The 18,243-nt window shown below is 49.8% G+C and overlaps 1 protein-coding gene across 10 annotated transcripts in view; it reads left to right on the top strand.

The window, feature by feature from the left end:
- The window catches only part of EML1 (EMAP like 1), a 196,809-nt gene extending 179,760 nt beyond the window's left edge, over positions 1 to 17,049 (top strand). For all 10 annotated transcript variants that reach the window (XM_044933192.2, XM_044933196.2, XM_044933191.2 and 7 more), the window contains 9 exons: positions 162 to 287; positions 758 to 889; positions 4,318 to 4,385; positions 6,946 to 7,034; positions 11,544 to 11,641; positions 11,751 to 11,838; positions 13,319 to 13,414; positions 14,832 to 14,962; positions 15,474 to 17,049. In XM_044933192.2, the coding sequence (XP_044789127.1) occupies positions 162 to 287; positions 758 to 889; positions 4,318 to 4,385; positions 6,946 to 7,034; positions 11,544 to 11,641; positions 11,751 to 11,838; positions 13,319 to 13,414; positions 14,832 to 14,962; positions 15,474 to 15,599 (954 nt within the window). In that variant the 3' untranslated portion in view covers positions 15,600 to 17,049. The remainder of the gene's footprint in view (positions 1 to 161; positions 288 to 757; positions 890 to 4,317; positions 4,386 to 6,945; positions 7,035 to 11,543; positions 11,642 to 11,750; positions 11,839 to 13,318; positions 13,415 to 14,831; positions 14,963 to 15,473) is intronic.
- Positions 17,050 to 18,243: the final 1,194 nt, after the last annotated feature.

The following is an 18,243-nucleotide window of genomic DNA, read 5'->3' as shown; positions in this document are numbered from 1 at the left end:
TGGGGTTTGGATCATTCACTCAAGTACTTTGTCTCCTTGTTGTGTGTGTATGTGTGTGTGTGTGTGTGTGTCATTATGATAGGAGCTGTTATGATAAGTAAACAAGTGTTTTGAATGATGGAACTAATAATTTAATGACACCTGAAATCTTTTCCATGCAGATTCCAGAACAGTTTGGCCCCATACGGACAGTGGCCGAAGGAAAAGGTGATGTGATATTGATAGGCACGACCAGAAACTTTGTTCTGCAGGGCACACTGTCGGGGGACTTCACACCCATCACTCAGGTAGGCATCAGCTCAACAAGTCCATCAAACACCTTCATGTTGTGTAAGAGTGGAATATAAGACAGAGCCTCCCTGGTGGCTCAGATGGCCAAGAATCTGCCTGCAATGCAGGAGATCCAGGTTCAATCCCTGGGTTGGGAGGATCCTTTGGGGAAGGGAATGGTAACCCACTCCAGTATTCTTGCCTGGAGAATGCCATGGACAGAGGAGCCTGGCAGGCTATACAGTTCATGGGGTCACAGAGAGTCGAATACAACTGAGCAACTAACACTTTCACTTTCATAAGACAGCATTACAAAGAGGCGATTCTTCTGTGTTTTATATTAACATCCCCTTCCTCAGCTTCAGTGGGAGGAAGAGAAACGGATGGGAACAGTTCCAGAGCCTGCGGTGAGCCGTGGTGCTCTGTAGGGCCCCCGCTTCCTGGTGGTGATGTTTCAGGGGCATCCGTCTGTCTCGGTTCTTTGCAGGGTCACACTGATGAGCTCTGGGGACTGGCCGTCCATGCCTCCAAACCTCAGTTCTTGACCTGTGGGCACGACAGGCACGCCACCCTGTGGGACGCTGTGGGTCACCGGCCCGTCTGGGACAAAGTCATAGAGGTAGGCCTGCATGTCCTAGTCCGTCTTTCTTATAAAAATTCATCTGCAATACATTGGTTTATTTATTTATTTTTTGCATGAGATTAGTGGTGATATAAATTCGTCCCAAAGAAAGTGTCACTTAATTTATCGCCTTCAAATTGCATTGCTTTAAACACCACCCCAAGGGGTCTCATTCATGTATTTCTAAAGTTTACCAGTGCTTTTTCAGACAGCACGTACGCCTTTCTGATTGGTTGTTGGGTTTCCTGAGTGCAGTCTCTTCTGGCTGAAAAGCTGAGGAGCCCTTGTTAGGAGCTTGATTCTATTTACAGAACACCTTTTTGATGGGAATGGATTAGCTATTCTAACAGCATCCAGTTTATCTCTGCACTTTGAGTTTGATGGTACAGGTCAAATTTAAAGTCAGCATGTCTCTGAGTTTGCAAAAGGAACTCCGATCGTACAACAGAGTGCTGAAGGATCCTCTCCCTACGCGCCACGCAGCGGTGTCGGCATTTATTGAGCACTGTTTGCATACTGAGCATTGCACATATGTTACTGCTCATCCTGACAGCAGCCTTGCAAGGTGAAGTTTTTAACCTTGACTTTAGTGATTAGGAGATTGGAGCTTCGAGAAGTCAGATGGCTTGGCAAGATCAGTGTTTACACCCCGCTCGGTTCACACCTGACGCCAAGGTCTTCTGCTGCATCTGTAGTGATTCAAAGCACCTCCCGTGCTGCTTGCACCATTCATGACACGTAACAGCCTGGGTGAGGGGCAGCCCCTCTGCAGACCCCGCCACGAGTCCTCTCGACACCCGTGGAGTCGCCAGCACGTCTCCGTGTGCTGGGTCCATGCTCAGCCCTTCGCTTTTGGAGAAAATCTGCAAGTGAATGGAGGCGACTGGTCACTGGGGATGTTGAGCACTGGGGTGATGGGCCGTGGGGAGGTGACTCTGGCACCAGAGGGGTTGGTGCACAGCTGGCAACCAGGAATCCTCAACAGTGGTCCGGGAGAATGACCTTCCCTGCGGCCTTGGTCCACACGGCAGCCTGGCTGAAAGCCTTGCCAGCTACTCCAGCACCAGACCGTCAATCCACCCAGCCTGGCATCACAGCACGGGTGCTAAACCGAACACCAAGAAGATCTTAAGTCCTAGCTCCTTTGCGCGCTGGCCGTGTGACTGGGCAGACGCACTCAAGTATCTTCCTCTCAAAATGTTATGAGCTTCAAATGAGCTGCACAGTAAAGCCTTCTAGTGCACGTGATTTCTGTCTGTGGAGGCCCCGAGCTTCATCACAGCTCCCACTTTGGAAAAGCACCGCAGGAATGTAATCCGGTTCCCAGGTGGTGCGAGTGGTAAAGAACCCCACCTGCCAGCGCAGGAGATATAAGAGATGTGGGTTCGATCCCTGGGTCAGGAAGATCCCCTGGAGAGGGGATTGGCAACCCACTCCGGTATTCTTGCCTGGAGAATCCCATAGACAGAGGAGCCTGGTGGGCTGTAGTCCATGGGGTCACAAGAAGTTGGACATGACTGAAGTGACTTAGCACACAATATAATCAGTCCCTGCAGTTTCCTTCCTGTCTCTCTTTCACTCTTTTTTTTCCAGTTTATCCGGTGGCATCTCAGTGCCTCCATTTCCACATCCAGGGTTACTGCTTTCTTGGTCTTCCTGTGATTAATCTCTTTTCATTTCAATTCATCCTAAGTACTCCTACCAAGTCACCTAAAACACAGATTCAATTACATCACTCTTTTCAGTGAAAGGAAAGAGTCCCTCTCACTGTGTTTTTCCTGGTGATCACGGTCCTTGACCTGGCCACGCAGCCCACATTACTAGCATCATCCATGTGATTTCCCGTTCCCTCCCTGTAGGTCCTGCTTTGAAAAACCAGTGACTCTCCCTTGCTATTGTTGTTCAGTTGCCAAGTCACGTCCAGTTCTTTGTGACCCCATGGACTGCACCTTGCTAGGCTTCCCTGTCCTTCAGGATCTCCCGGAGTTTGCTCAAATGCACGTCCATTGCGTCGGTGATGCCATCCAACTATCTCATTCTCTATCACCCCCTTCTTCTCCTGCCCTCAATCTTACGCAGCATCAAGGTCTTTACCAATGAGTCGGCTCTTCCCATCAGGTGGCCAAAGGATTGGAGCCTCAGCTTTAGCATCAGTCCTTCCAATGACTATTCAGCACTAATTTCCTTTAAGATTGACTGGTTTGATCTCCTTGCAGTCGAAGGGGCTCTCAAGTCTTCTCCAGCACTCTGCTCCAAACTGTGTTGCTTCTATGTCCTTAATCATATTCTTGTCCCCTTAAGACCCCATCCAAATAGATACTGGTATGTCCACGTCCACCTTCACCAGTGGCAATTCTTCCTATATCGGAAGGCCCGAGTCAAGGGCCTGCAGCCAGGACGCCACAGCCCAGCTCCCCGTCTGACGTCACCTAGTGCTTCCTCTCCTTGTGCTTTATCTCTCCCATCAGCCTTGCTCCACCTTGTTAGTAATGAACACACGCGTGTCTCCCTAGCGCTAAGTCTGGCGTGTGCCTCGCTCATCTCGAGATCCCTCTAGGACTGCCAGGTGTCCTGCACCCGGTGGGAGGCGCTCATCCGGTACTGACCTGATGGTCTTGGGTGCAGGGGTCATATTTCCAGACAGATGGGGCAAAGCTTCCCATTCAGCATGGAGGTCAAGCAAAGGGACTTCCAAGACTTGGAGGAAGAGCATGTCTTTGTTGATCTGTCATCTGATTACTGTAGATATGAAAGGATATAAGATAGAATGGGCTTCCCTCACAGCTCAGTGGGTAAAGAAACTGCCTGCACTGCAGGAGACCCTGGTTCAATTCCTGGGTCAGGAAGATCCACTGGAGAAGGGATAGGCTACCTACTGCAGTGTTCTTGGGCTTCCCTGGTGGCTTAGCTGGTAAAGAATCCAGCTGCAATGCAGGAGACCTGGGTTCAATCCCTGGGTTGGGAAGATCCCCTGGAGAAGGGAAAGGCTACCCACTCCAGTATTGTGGCCTGGAGAATTTCATGGACTATATAGTCCATGGGGTCGCAAAGAGTCGGACATGACTGAGTGACTTTTACTTTGTACTTTGAAGATAGAATGAGAGAGACTTCCCTGGTAGTCCAGTGGGTGGGACTCCAGCCTTCCACTACAAGGGGCGTGGGTTCAATCCCTGGTCAGGGAACTGAGATACCTCATGGCACGAGATGCAGAAAGAAAAATTATAAAAAGACAAAATTGTATTATTTTTGAGACATGACCTCCATTAAAGTAAGGAAGCGTTTTCCTCTCTGAAGAAAAAAAAAAACGAGTTTTGTTTTTTTTTAATGGGCCACGTAGCCCTAAGGGATTAGAGCTGTGCTTGTGTGTGTTTATGTAATCGCGCTGTGTCTGGCCATCAATTTACACTTCCTTTACAACATTTTAGGATCCAGCTCAGTCTTCTGGTTTTCATCCTTCAGGGTCTGTGGTTGCAGTCGGAACACTGACTGGGAGGTAAGTGCGTGTCGGGGTAACCTGCGCTCTCAGAGTTCACGGGAAAGAGGCTTGTCTGTTTCCCCAGCGACCGGTCAGGGTAGCCCTTGGCTGCCTCGCTCAACATCTGATGACCGACTAGGAATTAACGTCAGAACTCGGAAGTGAAACCTGAGACAGTGGTCCTTCCCGTTTCAGACCTTGGGAAAACTTAAAAGTTGGCCGTGGTCCCGCTCCCGGAGGAGGCCCCACCCCCACGCACAGACAGTTGTGGGCTCCTTGGTGTCAAAGCACTGAGGGTTTTATGATGCTTTTTCCTGCTGCCTTTCAAAATTTTAAAAACTGCCCGGTCCCTGAGCCTTGTGTTTGGCTCAGCTAACCCTCACTTGCCAAGGGCCTCTGATACGCCGGGCGGCAGGTCTGTGCCTGAGTCCCAGCTTTGCCACCTAGCTGCGGTGTGTCTTTGAGCGAGTTGTGTGACCTCTCTGAGTTTGTTTCTTCCTCTGTGAATGGTGGCAATATATGTGCCTTGCCAAACGCTGATGATGAAGGGAGATGGACTATGAAGCGGCTCCTAGGGTTGCCTGGCAGGCAGCTTTGGTGGTTATTATTGTCATCGTTTTATAAGATTTGATTGTGCTTTATTTTGTTTTTCATACTGTCTACACTTACTGTAGCTTGATTCGTATACTATTAGTGCTTCCCTGCTCTCCAAAGAGTGTGCCACTCATGGACAGGAAAGTGGGCAGGGGCAAAGAGGGCTTGGAGTAAGAGTAGGAACTGCTGAGTACAAAGTCAGCTACAGGGATGTGTTATACGGCACGGGGAGCACAGTCAATATTTTATAATAATGATAAATGGGGTAGAAGCTTTACAAATTGTGAATCACTATATTGTATACTTGTAACTTACATAACATGGTACAGCGTACATTGTACATGTTTCAAAAGAGAGCATACCACTTAGATTATGTTGTTAGGACTGTAGCATGTGTGTAAAGAAAGAGTAACCACTCATAAGTCATAGGTGGCAACATCTTGAGAGTTGAGCACCTATCTAACAGAATTCTTCATGAATTCTGCAAAGCCACACACCTGTGCATGCACACACACATGCACACGCACACACCTCTGACCTCTCTTAGAGCCCGCTGAAGCTTCTTACTCAAGCAGGCTCTGATGAATGGCCGCCAGCCAGTTATTGTCATCAGCTGCACGCTGACTCTGTGACAGGACAGAGCATGGGACGAGGCCCGCCGGGCGGTCAGAGTCACACACAGTGTCCTGTGGGTGGAAGAGAGAGGGACACGCATCTCCGCATCCCTCCCCTCTGTTCATGCTTCCCCCACCTCTAGTCCTGGTCCCGGGCTTAGCTCTCAATGGGGAAGCTTAACACGGTGTTTAGAGGCATAGCTAGTCCCTACAGTCTCTCTGCTGCTTATATTCTGACCTGTGTTCAGGTTAAATAGCACATTAAAGATAAATGTGGAGAAGAAAATAGCAGCCCACTCCCATATTCTTGCCTGGAAGATCCCACAGACAGGAGCCTGGAGGGCTACCGTTAATGGTGTTGCAGAGTCGAACACGACTGAGCGACTAACACTAACACACAAAGTCGCAAGGAAGCAAAGCTGAGAAGCCAAATCCCGGTGTCAGGGGCCAACCAGCCCCATTGAGTGGTACTGATTAGGGCCCCGAGTGGATGGCGATGCTGGCTCAGTGGGCACGCTGATGAACGGATGGCATCAAAGTTTGCGACGGCAGCAGCAGGGTGCCCTTGACCCTTTTCCTGCCCTTGACCCTTTTCTCCCCTGAAAACGCTGCTGCCACTGCCTGAGATCGCACGGGCAGGAGAGTTCAATCTGTACCACTTCACACCCTGACCGAGCACCGTGGCCTAATTAGACGATTCGGAGCACTTCCAAGTCCAGTTATAATTTGACTGATCGGATCCTGAGCCTGCAGAGCCATTCTGGGCCCTTACCTGCATTTTACAGTTGAGGAAACTGAGCCCAGAGAAGCTAAAGTCAAAGACCAGTCCTCCTCTCACCCTTCTGCCATCCTCCGGGTTGTTTCTTTCACCTGCTGGTTGCACACCAGCTTTGCAGAAGGTCAGAGGCTGACCCAGCTCTGCTTGCGTCAGCCCCGAGGCTGTCCCGGCCCCAGCCTGCTGGACGCTTTCTGCCTGGCGTGGGCCAGATCTCTCGGTAAGCTCGTGCAGTGGCCCTCTTGCTGCTTGCTCTGGCCACAGGCCCGGGGTTAGATGCTGGTCCATCTTCCCTGCCCAGGGTTTTCTCTGCTTTCATATGTAAATGACAAAATTCAAACATTGAGAAGCCCTGCCATGACGTCAGTAGCTAAATTCTTTCCCGTGATAGCCAGTCAGCTGCTCCTTTCTTTTGGAAATGTTCACATGCAGGCAATTTTCTTTACATGAAAGCTGGGACTAAGCGTTCTTGTTAAGCACATACAGAGCATTTTTAAGCTCTTAATCGTTTTTAATAGCCTGGCTGTGACTGTCATAGTCTGACTTCACATTCTCACTAAGCAACTGATTTGTACTTTTTCTCATGTTTACGCAGGTGGTTTGTGTTCGACACAGAAACAAAAGACTTGGTCACCGTCCACACGGATGGAAATGAACAGCTCTCCGTGATGCGTTACTCACCAGGTTAGGACACGGACCGTTCACCATAAAACTCCCAGAGATAAAGCCCTGCATAGATGTCTCTAAAGATAGACATTCACAGGCCCCCTCCAGAGTGAAATTTACAGTACATCTGTACGTAATTGTGGCACCTGGGGGCTCTCCCCCTCCCTCCTTTGGAGCACTATGCTTGTGTGGTTTTATCTGTTTCCGCGTGTCAAGAAGAACTTGTGTTAACATTATAACAGCTTCTCATGCACCTGTGCTTTTTTTTTTAGTATTTATTTATTTGGCTGCATCAGGTCCAGCTTCAGTAATCAGGATCTTTCACTGAGGCACACAGACTTCTCTCTAGTTATGGCGCACGGGCTCCAGAGTGCACAGGCTTAGTTACCCCCATGGTGTGTGGGATCTTAGTTCCCTGACCAGGGATCGAACCCAGGTCCCCACATTGGCAGGCAGACTGCCAACCACTGGACTGCCAGGGAAGTCCCCACTCAGGCCTTCTTGACAGGTGCTTTTGGAGCACGTTGCTTGGGTGTTTGTTTGTTTTTTTAACTCTTTATTATGGAAAATTTCAAGCATGGACAAAATTAGAAGAGCATAGTGAGTTCCGTGTACCTATTCCCCAGCTTCAGCGTTTACCCATTTGTTCAGCCGTAGCTCCACCCACTGGGCCCTCCCATGTTGTTTGAAGCCCTCTCCCAGAGGTCTTATCCTTTCCTCTGTTACTGTTAATATATAGAGGGATCTGGGGACTTCCCTGGTGGGGCAGTGGTCAGGACCCTGTGCTCCCTGTGCCTGGTCAGAGGAGTGAGATCCCACAAGACGCATGGTGGAGTCAAATATATATATATATCTTTATATCTGAGGTTATTGATATTTCTCCCGGCAATCTTGATTCCAGCTTGTGCTGCTTCCAGCCCAGCGTTTCTCATGATGTACTCTGCATAGAAGTTAAATAAGCAGGGTGACAATATACAGCCTTGACAAACTCCTTTTCCTATTTGGAACCAGTCTATTGTTCCATGTCCAGTTTTAACTGTTGCTTCCTGACCTGCATATAGGTTTCTCAAGAGGCAGGTCAGGTGGTCTGGTATTCCCATCTCTTGAAGAATTTTCCACAGTTTATTGTGATCCACACAGTCAAAGGCTTTGGCATAGTCAATAAAGCAGAAATAGATGTTTTTCTGGAACTTTCTTGCTTTTTCGATGATCCAGCGGATGTTGGCAATTTGATCTCTGGTTCCTCTGCCTTTTCTAAAACCAGCTTGAACATCTAGAAGTTCATAGTTCACATATTGCTGAAGCCTGGCTTGGAGAATTTTGAGCATTACTTTACTAGCGTGTGAGATGAGTGCAATTGTGTGGTAGTTTGAGGATTCTTTGGCATTGCCTTTCTTTGGGATTGGAATGAAAACTGACCTTTTCCAGTCCTGTGGCCACTGCTGAGTTTTCCAAATTTGCTGAAAGTGAAGAGGAACTAAAAAGCCTCTTGATGAAAGTAAAAGTGGAGAGTGAAAAAGTTGGCTTAAAGCTCAACATTCAGAAAACGAAGATCATGGCATCTGGTCCCATCACTTCAGGGGAAATAGGTGGGGAAACAGTGGAAACAGGGTCAGACTTTATTTTGGGGGGCTCCAAAATCACTGCAGATGGTAACTGCCGCCATGAAATTAAAAGACGCTTACTCCTTGGAAGGAAAGTTATGACCAACCTAGATAGCATATTCAAAAGCAGAGACATTACTTTGCCAACAAAGGTCCGTCTAGTCAAGGCTATGGTTTTTCCAGTGGTCATATATGGATGTGAGAGTTGGACTGTGAAGAGAGCTGAGCGCCGAAGAATTGATGCTTTTGAACTGTGGTGTTGGAGAAGACTCTTGAGAGTCCCTTGGACTGCAAGGAGATCCAACCAGTCCATTCTAAAGGAGATCAGCCCTGGGATTTCTTTGAAAGGAATGATGCTAAAGCTGAAACTCCAGTACTTTGGCCACCTCATGTGAAGAGTTGACTCATTGGAAAAGACTCTGATGCTGGGAGGGATTGGGGGCAGGAGGAGAAGGGGACGACAGAGGATGAGATGGCTGGGTGGCATCATGGACTCAATGGACGTGAGTTTGAGTAAACCCCGGGAGATGGTGATGGACAGGGAGGCCTGGCGTGCTGCGATTCATGGGGTCACAAAGAGTTGGACACGACTGAGCGACTGAATTGAACTGAACTGATATCTTTCTATGGAGAGAGAGAACTATATATATGGAGAGAGAGAAATCTAAAAAAGCTGAAGGCTTTTCCGCAGCTTTATTGAGGTGTAGTTCACATACTGTAGTTCGCCATTTATGACTGTGCGGCCAGTGATTCTTAGTGATGGTGATGGCTACCATCCAGTGTTAGAGCCTTTCCATCACCCCCAAAAGTTCCTTTCCTGCCCATTAGTAACTCATCTCCACTCCCAGCCCCAGCCGTAGGCAACCATGGATTTGCTGTTCTGTGTCTATAAATTGCCTTTTCTGGGCATTTCCTATCAATGGATCCTACAGCACCTAGCCTGCCGCATCTGGCTTCTTTTACTTAGAATAATGTTTGTGAGATTATTCATGCTACTGTGTATGTGTCAGTAGTTTATTCCCTTTTAGCATCTAGATAGTATCCCGTTTTATGGGTAGATCATGTTTGCTTTGTCCATTTAACAGGGAACATGGAATTGTTTCTGTGTTCTGGCTGTTATGAATAATGCTAAGAATACTGATCATATGTCAATTTTGGCTGGGTTTTTTTTTTTTTTTTTTTTTTTTGGCTATACCAAGCAGCTCAGGGGGTCTTAGCTCCCCAGCCAGATAATGAACCCAGGTCCTTGGCAGTGAAAGCACGGAGTCCCAACCACTGGGCCTCAGGGAAGTCATCATATGTCCATTTTGTACTCATGTTAGTTGCTCAGTTGTATCCAACTCTTTGCGACCCCAAGGACTGTAGCCCACCAGGCTTCTCTGTCCATGGGATTCTCCAGGCAAGAACACTGGAGTGGGTTGCCATGCCCTCCTCCAGGGGATCTTCCCAGCCCAGGGATCGAACCCGGGTCTCCTGCATTTCAGGCGGATTCTTTACCGTCAGAGCCACCGGGGAAGCCCCTTTTGTACTTGTAAGTCTTTTTAATCCATACGTGCTTCCTCCCTCCCTCTCTCTCTGTCTCTGTCTCTCTCTCTCTCTCTGTCTCCCTCTCTGACGCACACGCCATCCTCGCTTACAGTTTATGTGTTAAAGAAGCTCATTTTTCCCGGAGCAATTTCCACACCCTGGGTTTTGCTGAGTGCATCTCTGTGGTGTTGCTTCACACATCCCCCTGTCCCCACACCTCCGTCTGCCCTCACACGTCCCTCTGTCCCCTCACGTCCCCCTGTCCCCTCACGTCCCCCCGTCCACACATGTCCCTCTGTCCCCGTATTTCCTGTACAGTCAGTTGGAATGCAGACCCTCTTCCGGCTCAGTGCATCCCGCTCTCTCCCTCCCACCCGAGACTCGGGAGTCTGCTCGTCTCGCTTTCTGTGCTTTTAGAGCCATTGCTGGTCAACACTTCAGTTCCTAAACAGAGGCTGATGATTGGTTTTCCCATTTTAGCCTTTCTTCATTTGTCAGATATAATACGTCTGTGAAGACTGACTTCTCTTCATCCATAATATTAATATGTTTTTGTTACCTAAACAAGATACTATTTTGTTAGTATGACCAAGATATATGGCAGAGTTCACATAGGAAGTCAAGATATAGACACTTGGTTTCTTTCACTTTATTTTCCAGTTTCAGGATAATGAGTTTGTCCTCTGTTCACTTTAACAATGATCAGTTGTTAGTGGTGGTAGCTTCGGTGTCATTATGAACTTAAGTGTATTTGGTATGTTTCAATCTGTGATGGTTATGATAGGTGAAACAATTTATCCATTATTGGCCACTTCAGGTTGGTTCCTGAGTCTTTCTGACAACATGCGTGCTGGAAATGCTCATGGCAAATGGGTGCCGTAAGCGGCTTCCCAGGTGGCTCAGTGATAAAGAATTTGCCTGCAATGCAGGAGATGCAGGTTTGATCCCTGGTCCACGAAGATCCCCTGGAGAAGGAAATGGCAACCCACTCCAGAGTTCGTGCCTGAGAAATCTCATGGACAGAGGAGCCTGGCAGGCTACAGTCCATGGGGTCGCAAAGAGTCGGACATGACTGAGTGACTAAAGAACCAGGTAGGATGCTGTTTCTTAGCCTCATCATTTATGCCTGTGCTTCAGGAAGTACTCTCTGTGTGATCCGCGGGACATTCAGCTCTGTGGACACTCTCGGAAAAAGCGATTTCAGTCCTTGGAAATACTTGGCTAAGACTGAATTACCATCACTAGGGGTATCAGATTCATTCAAAAGCAATATTGTCTCTTTGAAATAATTCGTGGCTATTTTTTCTACATCTGTGATGGCCGCTAGCATTATCCTTTGCCATTGATAAAACGGTTATTCTTAACGAATGAAGCGTAACCTTGCGTGTCTTTGCAGATGGGAATTTCTTAGCCATAGGCTCCCACGACAACTGCATCTACATATATGGAGTCAGTGACAACGGGAGGAAGTACACGCGGGTCGGCAAGTGCTCGGTGAGCACGCGGGTCACTCCTCGTGGGTCTCCGTGTCATTCGACACGTCCGGTCAGCGTGGGTGGGAATCTGTGATGCGAGTGAGGTCACCCAGTTTTCCCTCTCCCAGGGTCATTCCAGTTTCATCACCCACCTGGACTGGTCTGTCAACTCACAGTTCCTCGTGTCGAATTCCGGAGACTACGAAATCCTCTACTGTGAGTGGCTCCCCAGGCCTGGGTGCAGATCTCCTGGAGCTCCACTCTGACTCCAGATGGGGCCTCCTGCAGAAACCCACTGCCTGCCCGTGTTTCTCGGCCTCAATTCCTCCTCTGTTCAGCAGAGGAGACAGGCTGGACAACCCCCTGCTTGGCACTGAGATACTTGGGGGTTGGGCCCTGAAGAGGAGAAGGCCGGCCCTGCAGGGAGAGGCAGAAAGAGGGGTCAGAGCTGTGCCAGAGAGAGGCCAGAGCCCTGTGAAGGCGTCACCTTTCCCAGCTGATACCGTGAGGTCTGCCCTGCTGAGTGGACAGCAGCCCCTGGGGCCCCTGCTCCTTCTCCCTCCGCCCCTTCCGGCCAAGTCAGAGCCCAGGCAGGCCCAGGCCATGTGCTGGTGATGGGCGGTGCCCTCGCCCCTCCCGGCCAAGTCAGAGCCCAGGCAGGGCCAGGCCACATGTGGGTAATGGGCAGTGCCCTCCGCTCCTCCCGGCCAAGTCAGAGCCCAGGCAGGGCCAGGCCACACGCGGGTGATGGGCGGTGCAGGCTGCGTTCCCTGCACTGGTGCCCCCGCCATCCGTCAGGCACCTGCCATGTGCTGAGCACGGGGGTCCCAGGGCCAAGGGGGGTCCGGTCTCCGCCCCACCGGCAGGCACTGAGAAGTGCAGTGCGCTTCACCCACATGCTTTCGCGTGGCCCACAGCACGTTCCAGCTCTTCCTGTTCCGGAGACAAGGACATGTCGGCTCAGATAAAAGGGTGCAGATATCAAGAGCCAGTGGGTGGGGAGGTGGGCACCCCCCTGTTAAGAGAAAGGAGGAAAGGGGTCTCCCTTAGGCGGGGCAGGTGGCCCTGCCTGATGCAGGGCAGAAGCAGGGGATGGTTTCCAGGGATGGGCTGTGGGTCTAGAATCTTCTCAGACATGGTCTATGAGAGTTGGTCATAGTATGAGACATGGTCTCGCTGGTCAACTCCTCCAGCGAGAGTTTAGTTGAGGAACACACGAATCACCTGTGAGGTTACAGGTACTTGTTATGACCAGTTTCCATCAGCTTTCATAACTCGGAGCTGAAAAGATTGTGTGTGTGTGTGCGTGTGTATATGTGTGCACAGGTGCACGCCTGTGCCCAAGTGTGTGTTGGGAGAAGGCTGGGGAGCCTGACAGAAGGGGGCAGAGTTGTGTCCAGGGGGACAGTGAGCAGACGGAGGTCTCAGAACCAGAGGTTATCAAAGAAAAGAAGCCAGACAGGGGAACAGACCCAGAAAAGGAGACGAGCAGAAATGGAAGAAGTGAAAGAGGGGTCCCCTCCGAGGCCTCGGGGCTTAGGCTGTGAGCACGGTCCCCAGGGGACTGGGAGGCGGACGGTGTCCCTCTCCCAGGGGGCTCTGTAGCCGATGGGGCCTGGCTCTGGGGGCCCAGCCTTGCCCGGGGAGGAGGGGGGCTTCGGCCCAGATGTCACCGGACCTGCGTCTGCCCTTCCAGGGGTTCCTTCTGCCTGTAAGCAAGTCGTGAGCGTGGAGACCACGAGAGACATCGAGTGGGCCACATACACCTGCACATTGGGCTTCCACGTCTTCGGTAAGGTTTCTGCACCTTTTGTTCTGTTCCAACGTAAGGTGTGTCTGCTTTGAGAATGACTGTACAATAGTGAGGCAATTTCTTGGTTGGCTTCAAACTGCTTTGCTGCTGCATGGACCCCACAGGACTCAGGATGCACACCCTGCTGCCCTGGGGAAGGGCCGGGCTTGTCCAGCTATGGCCAGGCAAGAAGAACCAGAGCCCTTTGCTCTTGTACACAGTGGGTCCTGAGAGAATTCAGTAGAATCCTTGTATACGAGCTTGTGTCAGACTTCTGAGATCAACGAGCTAGATGTACGTGTGTGCTCAGTCCGCTCAGTCATGTCTGACTCTCTGTGGCCCCATGGCCTGTAGTCCGCCAGGCTCCTCTGTCCATGGGGATTCTTCAGGAAAGAATACTGGAGTGGGTTACCACGCCCTTCTCCAGAGGATCTTCCCAACCCAGGGATCCAGCCTGCGGTTCTTACGTCTCCTGCACTGGCAGGCGGGTTCTTTACCACCAGCGCCACCTGGGACGCCCAATGAAGCAGATGGCACCCAGTCGGTTTATTTGTCACTTGTTAGAGTGATTGTGTTTTTTTGACCCTTAAACTAATTTTTTTACCTCCTTCAAAGTTTAGGAGTTTAAATTAAATATTCATAAATGATCTAAAACAAATTGCCTCAGTTTAATAGAATTAAAAAGAAAAGGCAGTACCTAGAGATTCTTTATGTATGACCATAAGTCAGTAAGTCGGTCAGCATTCCACAAGTTCCCTTACAGCTGGCGTTTCACCATCTTTTGGTGTTAAATGTCAGAATGCCCTGGGTTTACTGCAGACTTTGTATTGAGAAAGCCGTGTGTGTGCTACTCTCTCATATCCAAAGTTACTGGGACTAATAGAGTTTTCTGGAGCCATGATCAGGAGACCCCAGGCCACACCCCACCTGCCCAGTGCCACCAGGCAGGCAGCAGCCATGAAGGGCTGACACCAAGGAACACCTGAAAGGCACAGGCAGTCTCAGAAGTTACTCTCATATGTAAAGAGTTACCCCCCAAAAAGAAGAGTTATGAAACTGCAGGCTAAGGACTAGTCAGCTTCCCATCAGATGCTTTGGGGATAAAGGAAAGGCACTGCGTCCAGAACCAGGGATTCTGTCCCACTTTCTGCTGTAGCATCGAGAAGGGGCCCCAGAGAGGTGGCAGCCCGGGAGGACCATTACTGCAGCTCTCATTCAGCAGAACAGGCTTGGCCATGGGGATTTCCAGGGGTGGCCTGCAGGGAAATGACCACCGAGGCTGGCAGCCAAGACAAAGCGTTCCTTGGACCTGGTTTCTAAATCCGGGACATTTTTATTCTCATGGGAGTTCAGTGGCCAGTCCCCACGCAGTGTGGCCCTCGTGTTTCCAGTGCTCTGTCCGGGGTCTTTCTTTTAGGAGTGTGGCCAGAAGGCTCGGATGGAACGGACATCAACGCCGCCTCTCGGGCCCACGAGAAAAAACTCCTGTCGACCGGCGACGACTTTGGCAAAGTGCACCTGTTTTCATACCCTTGCTCACAGTTCCGGGTAGAGTCCCCTTCTCTGATCGCCCCCGACAGGGCGTGCACTCCCCCCACCGGGCCGCTGGTAGTTGAATAGAAAGGCATCACGCGCGGGTGGCAGCACCGGGCACAAACCAGGCAGTGGCGACATCAGCCAACTGCCCTCCGCAGAGAGCCCTGTCCCCAGCGTGGTTCTGGCTCCTCCCTCTCTGCACTTCCTGGGCCTCACCCTTCTGCCCTCCACCACAGCTCCCTCTGCTCTAACCCTGCTGAGCTGAGCCAATGCCTGGACCGCTCCTCCTCATCCTCCCCAGACCTGACCTCTCCTTCCAGGAGACCCCTCCCCTCCACCCCCGACCCCTGCAACCGGTTCCCGCTCCTTTGGGGTGCCTGGTGCAGCAGCCTCTGGGGCTGAACTTCTCCTTGCCCACATCCATCCCCCCAACAAGATCGGCCTCTCGATGTGCAGGTGCTCCAGCACTTTTGACCCTTCTCCCGGGCTTAACGTTCACTGCCCTCCATGTCTTTCCTCCCAGGCTCCCAGCCACGTGTACAGTGGGCACAGCAGTCACGTCACCAACGTCGATTTCCTCTGCGATGACAGCCACCTCATCTCCACCGGCGGCAAAGACACAAGCATCATGCAGTGGCGGGTCGTGTAGTCCCGGCAAGCCCCGGGGGACACAGAACGGCCGGGGGGCTCAGACTCGCGTCTCGCTCGGTCACTGTGATTTCTGCTTTGTTTGCAACGTCCTCATAAACCTCAGGAAAACCATGCCCTTTACCGGTCACCTTAGCTTAGCGGATCGGTGAGCGTCACAGCGGGTCAGCCGTTCAGGTCTCTCTTTCGTTGTACGATATATGAAACATTTAATATAAAAAAGATGCCACGGTTTACGTTACAGTGACATTGAGAAGTGACTGGCGTATCCTTCGTAACTTTTCTATGAACTCTTCAAAAACAGTCACAGAATGCCTTTTTCAAAGATTGTATATAGGCTTTAGTGTCTCGCCATCGAGCTTGCTGAGTCAAATATTTATGATAACGAGGTACTGAATCGTGATCACTGTTGATTAATTGGTCCTAAAAGGATAAATCAATGGAGAGAAGCAAATGGATAACTGATCTGCACAACTGAATCAGGAAATGCAAATAAGACTTTATTTGGTTGACATTTTCTAAGGTTTTGTTCAGTCGTCCCTCTGGGAGGCTGGTGAGAAAAGGGGTCAGGTTCTCGTGTCAAGCAAATTCTGCCTCAGATTAACTTAACTATTGCAGCAGCGTACCCAGGCCTTTTGGAGTCCCTGGACTGTCTGCCTAACCACATGCAGTCAGCCGCTTAACGCTACACCAGTCTCATCCCCTCTGTCCCCCACCCGGGTGAGTGGTGGAAGCAGTTGGCCACCTTCCTCTGTATATTAATTGGCATGATATGGTATTGTATAGGATTTTAGCAATTCATAATAAATACGTCAGGCTAGGCTTTACTATTTTAATGCTTATGGACATTGTATATTTGTATTTTAAGACCAAGTAGACCAAGTCACAAAGGTCTCTCTCTAGCGTACCATACACCCGTGGCCGGGAGAAGTCTGGAAGGCTCCACCAGGTTCTGAAGGCAGCTTCTCTTCCTGTCTTCTGTGCATGGACGGCCTGTTCCACTATGAACTAAGACTGCACTCCGATGGGTAACGCAATAGGTGGCTTACGTTGTCAAGAAGGCCTTATCCATTTCGATTGTGTGACAGATTGAAATCTATTGTTTACATTGGGGAATGTATCTCAGATTTTAAAACAGAAGAGTAATAAACAGACTTCAAGGCGAGTATTAAGATTTCTACTTGTTCTAGGCAAGTACGTGAATTGAACCGTCAGCTCTACAGCACTGCTTGTTTAGAGTGGCCGATGAAGCTGGACATTGGGAAGCATTTTTTATGACATCTCCAGCCTGCCGCGGAAGTGCCGGGCACCAGTAAACAATATGTATTAAAGATGATTCTGTTTGTATGTATCCTTATCAAATATATTCTATAATGAAATAAAATCTGAAAAGTGAATTTCTTATTGAACCTATAATCATAAAAGTATATAAATTAAAATATTTAAAATTAGATATGATTCACACTATATTCTGTTTCATATCCAGATTTTTTTTTTTTTCTCACCTGGGTCACTTGCAAATAAAACTATAGTTTGCATGTGGTGTGTCAGCTTTCATCAGATTAGATAACTCCCAAGAATTCAGTTTAGGACTCTCCCTAGCAGTCCAGTGGTTAAGAATCCGCCTGCCCACGCAGGGGGCACGTGTTCAATCCCTGGTCTGGGGAGATCCCACACGCCTCAGGGTGACTAAGCCTGTGCACTACGACTGCTGATCCAACATGCTCGAGAGCCCATGCTCTGCAACAAGAGAAGCCACCGCAGTGAGGAGTCCTAGCTCTGCAATGAAGAATAGCCCTCCACTCGCCGCAACTAGAGAAAGCACGCTCACAGCAACAAAGACCCAGTACAGCCAAAAATAAAAAATGAGAAGAATTCAGCTTAATTGTCATATCCAGTTGTTATTTAACTTGGTTATGTAAATACTGGCAAAAATAATGATTTTTTAATTAATAATTGAGGAATAACCAGATCAGAGAAGGGAAAGGAACCCATTATTGACTTAAAAGTTCTAAGATCTCCTTGTATTTCTATGTGTCCACTGTTTTCGAAGCTCAGTAATGGAAAAGTTATGTATCTAGACCGTTATTGCCACCTTCATACTTGCCTGCATTTTAAACAAAATGCCCAACATAATGCCCAGTATTAGCCTTGCAGGTATTCATTAACATACTGAGCAGTAGTCATGTACCACCACTCACCACCTCTCAGGCAGACAAGGCCTAGGACCCCAGGGTTCTGCTGGAACAGGAGACCCCAGGAGCAAAGCCAGATGTGTTCCTCCCAGTGGCCTGTGGCCACATCAGCTCTCAGTCCGACTGCAGAGACTGACAGGTGAGGGGCTGAGACTCTAACTTAGGGAAGTGATGGTGCCGTGGACTGGGGTGCAGGCAGTGAATGTGGGGGAGGTGAATGGATTGTCAAGAGAGGTTTCTGGGGTGACATCGGCAGGGGGCCTGGTGGTGGATGGGGTGGGGGCAGTGGGTGAGGCCCAGGCCCCTGACTGTCCTCTGGGCAGATGTTAGTGCCGTCGACTAAGATGGGGAGCACTGCGAGCTTGAAAGAGGATGATGGGGGGGCCTGGGGCAGTTGGGGTGAAGTCAGGAGCCCTCCGAGACATCCAAGTGTAGTGCGGGCAGGCGTTC

Source organism: Bubalus bubalis, chromosome 20, assembly GCF_019923935.1.
Source record: "Bubalus bubalis isolate 160015118507 breed Murrah chromosome 20, NDDB_SH_1, whole genome shotgun sequence".
Taxonomy (NCBI): Eukaryota; Metazoa; Chordata; class Mammalia; order Artiodactyla; family Bovidae; genus Bubalus; species Bubalus bubalis.
This window is presented reverse-complemented; position numbering and strand designations above follow the sequence as displayed.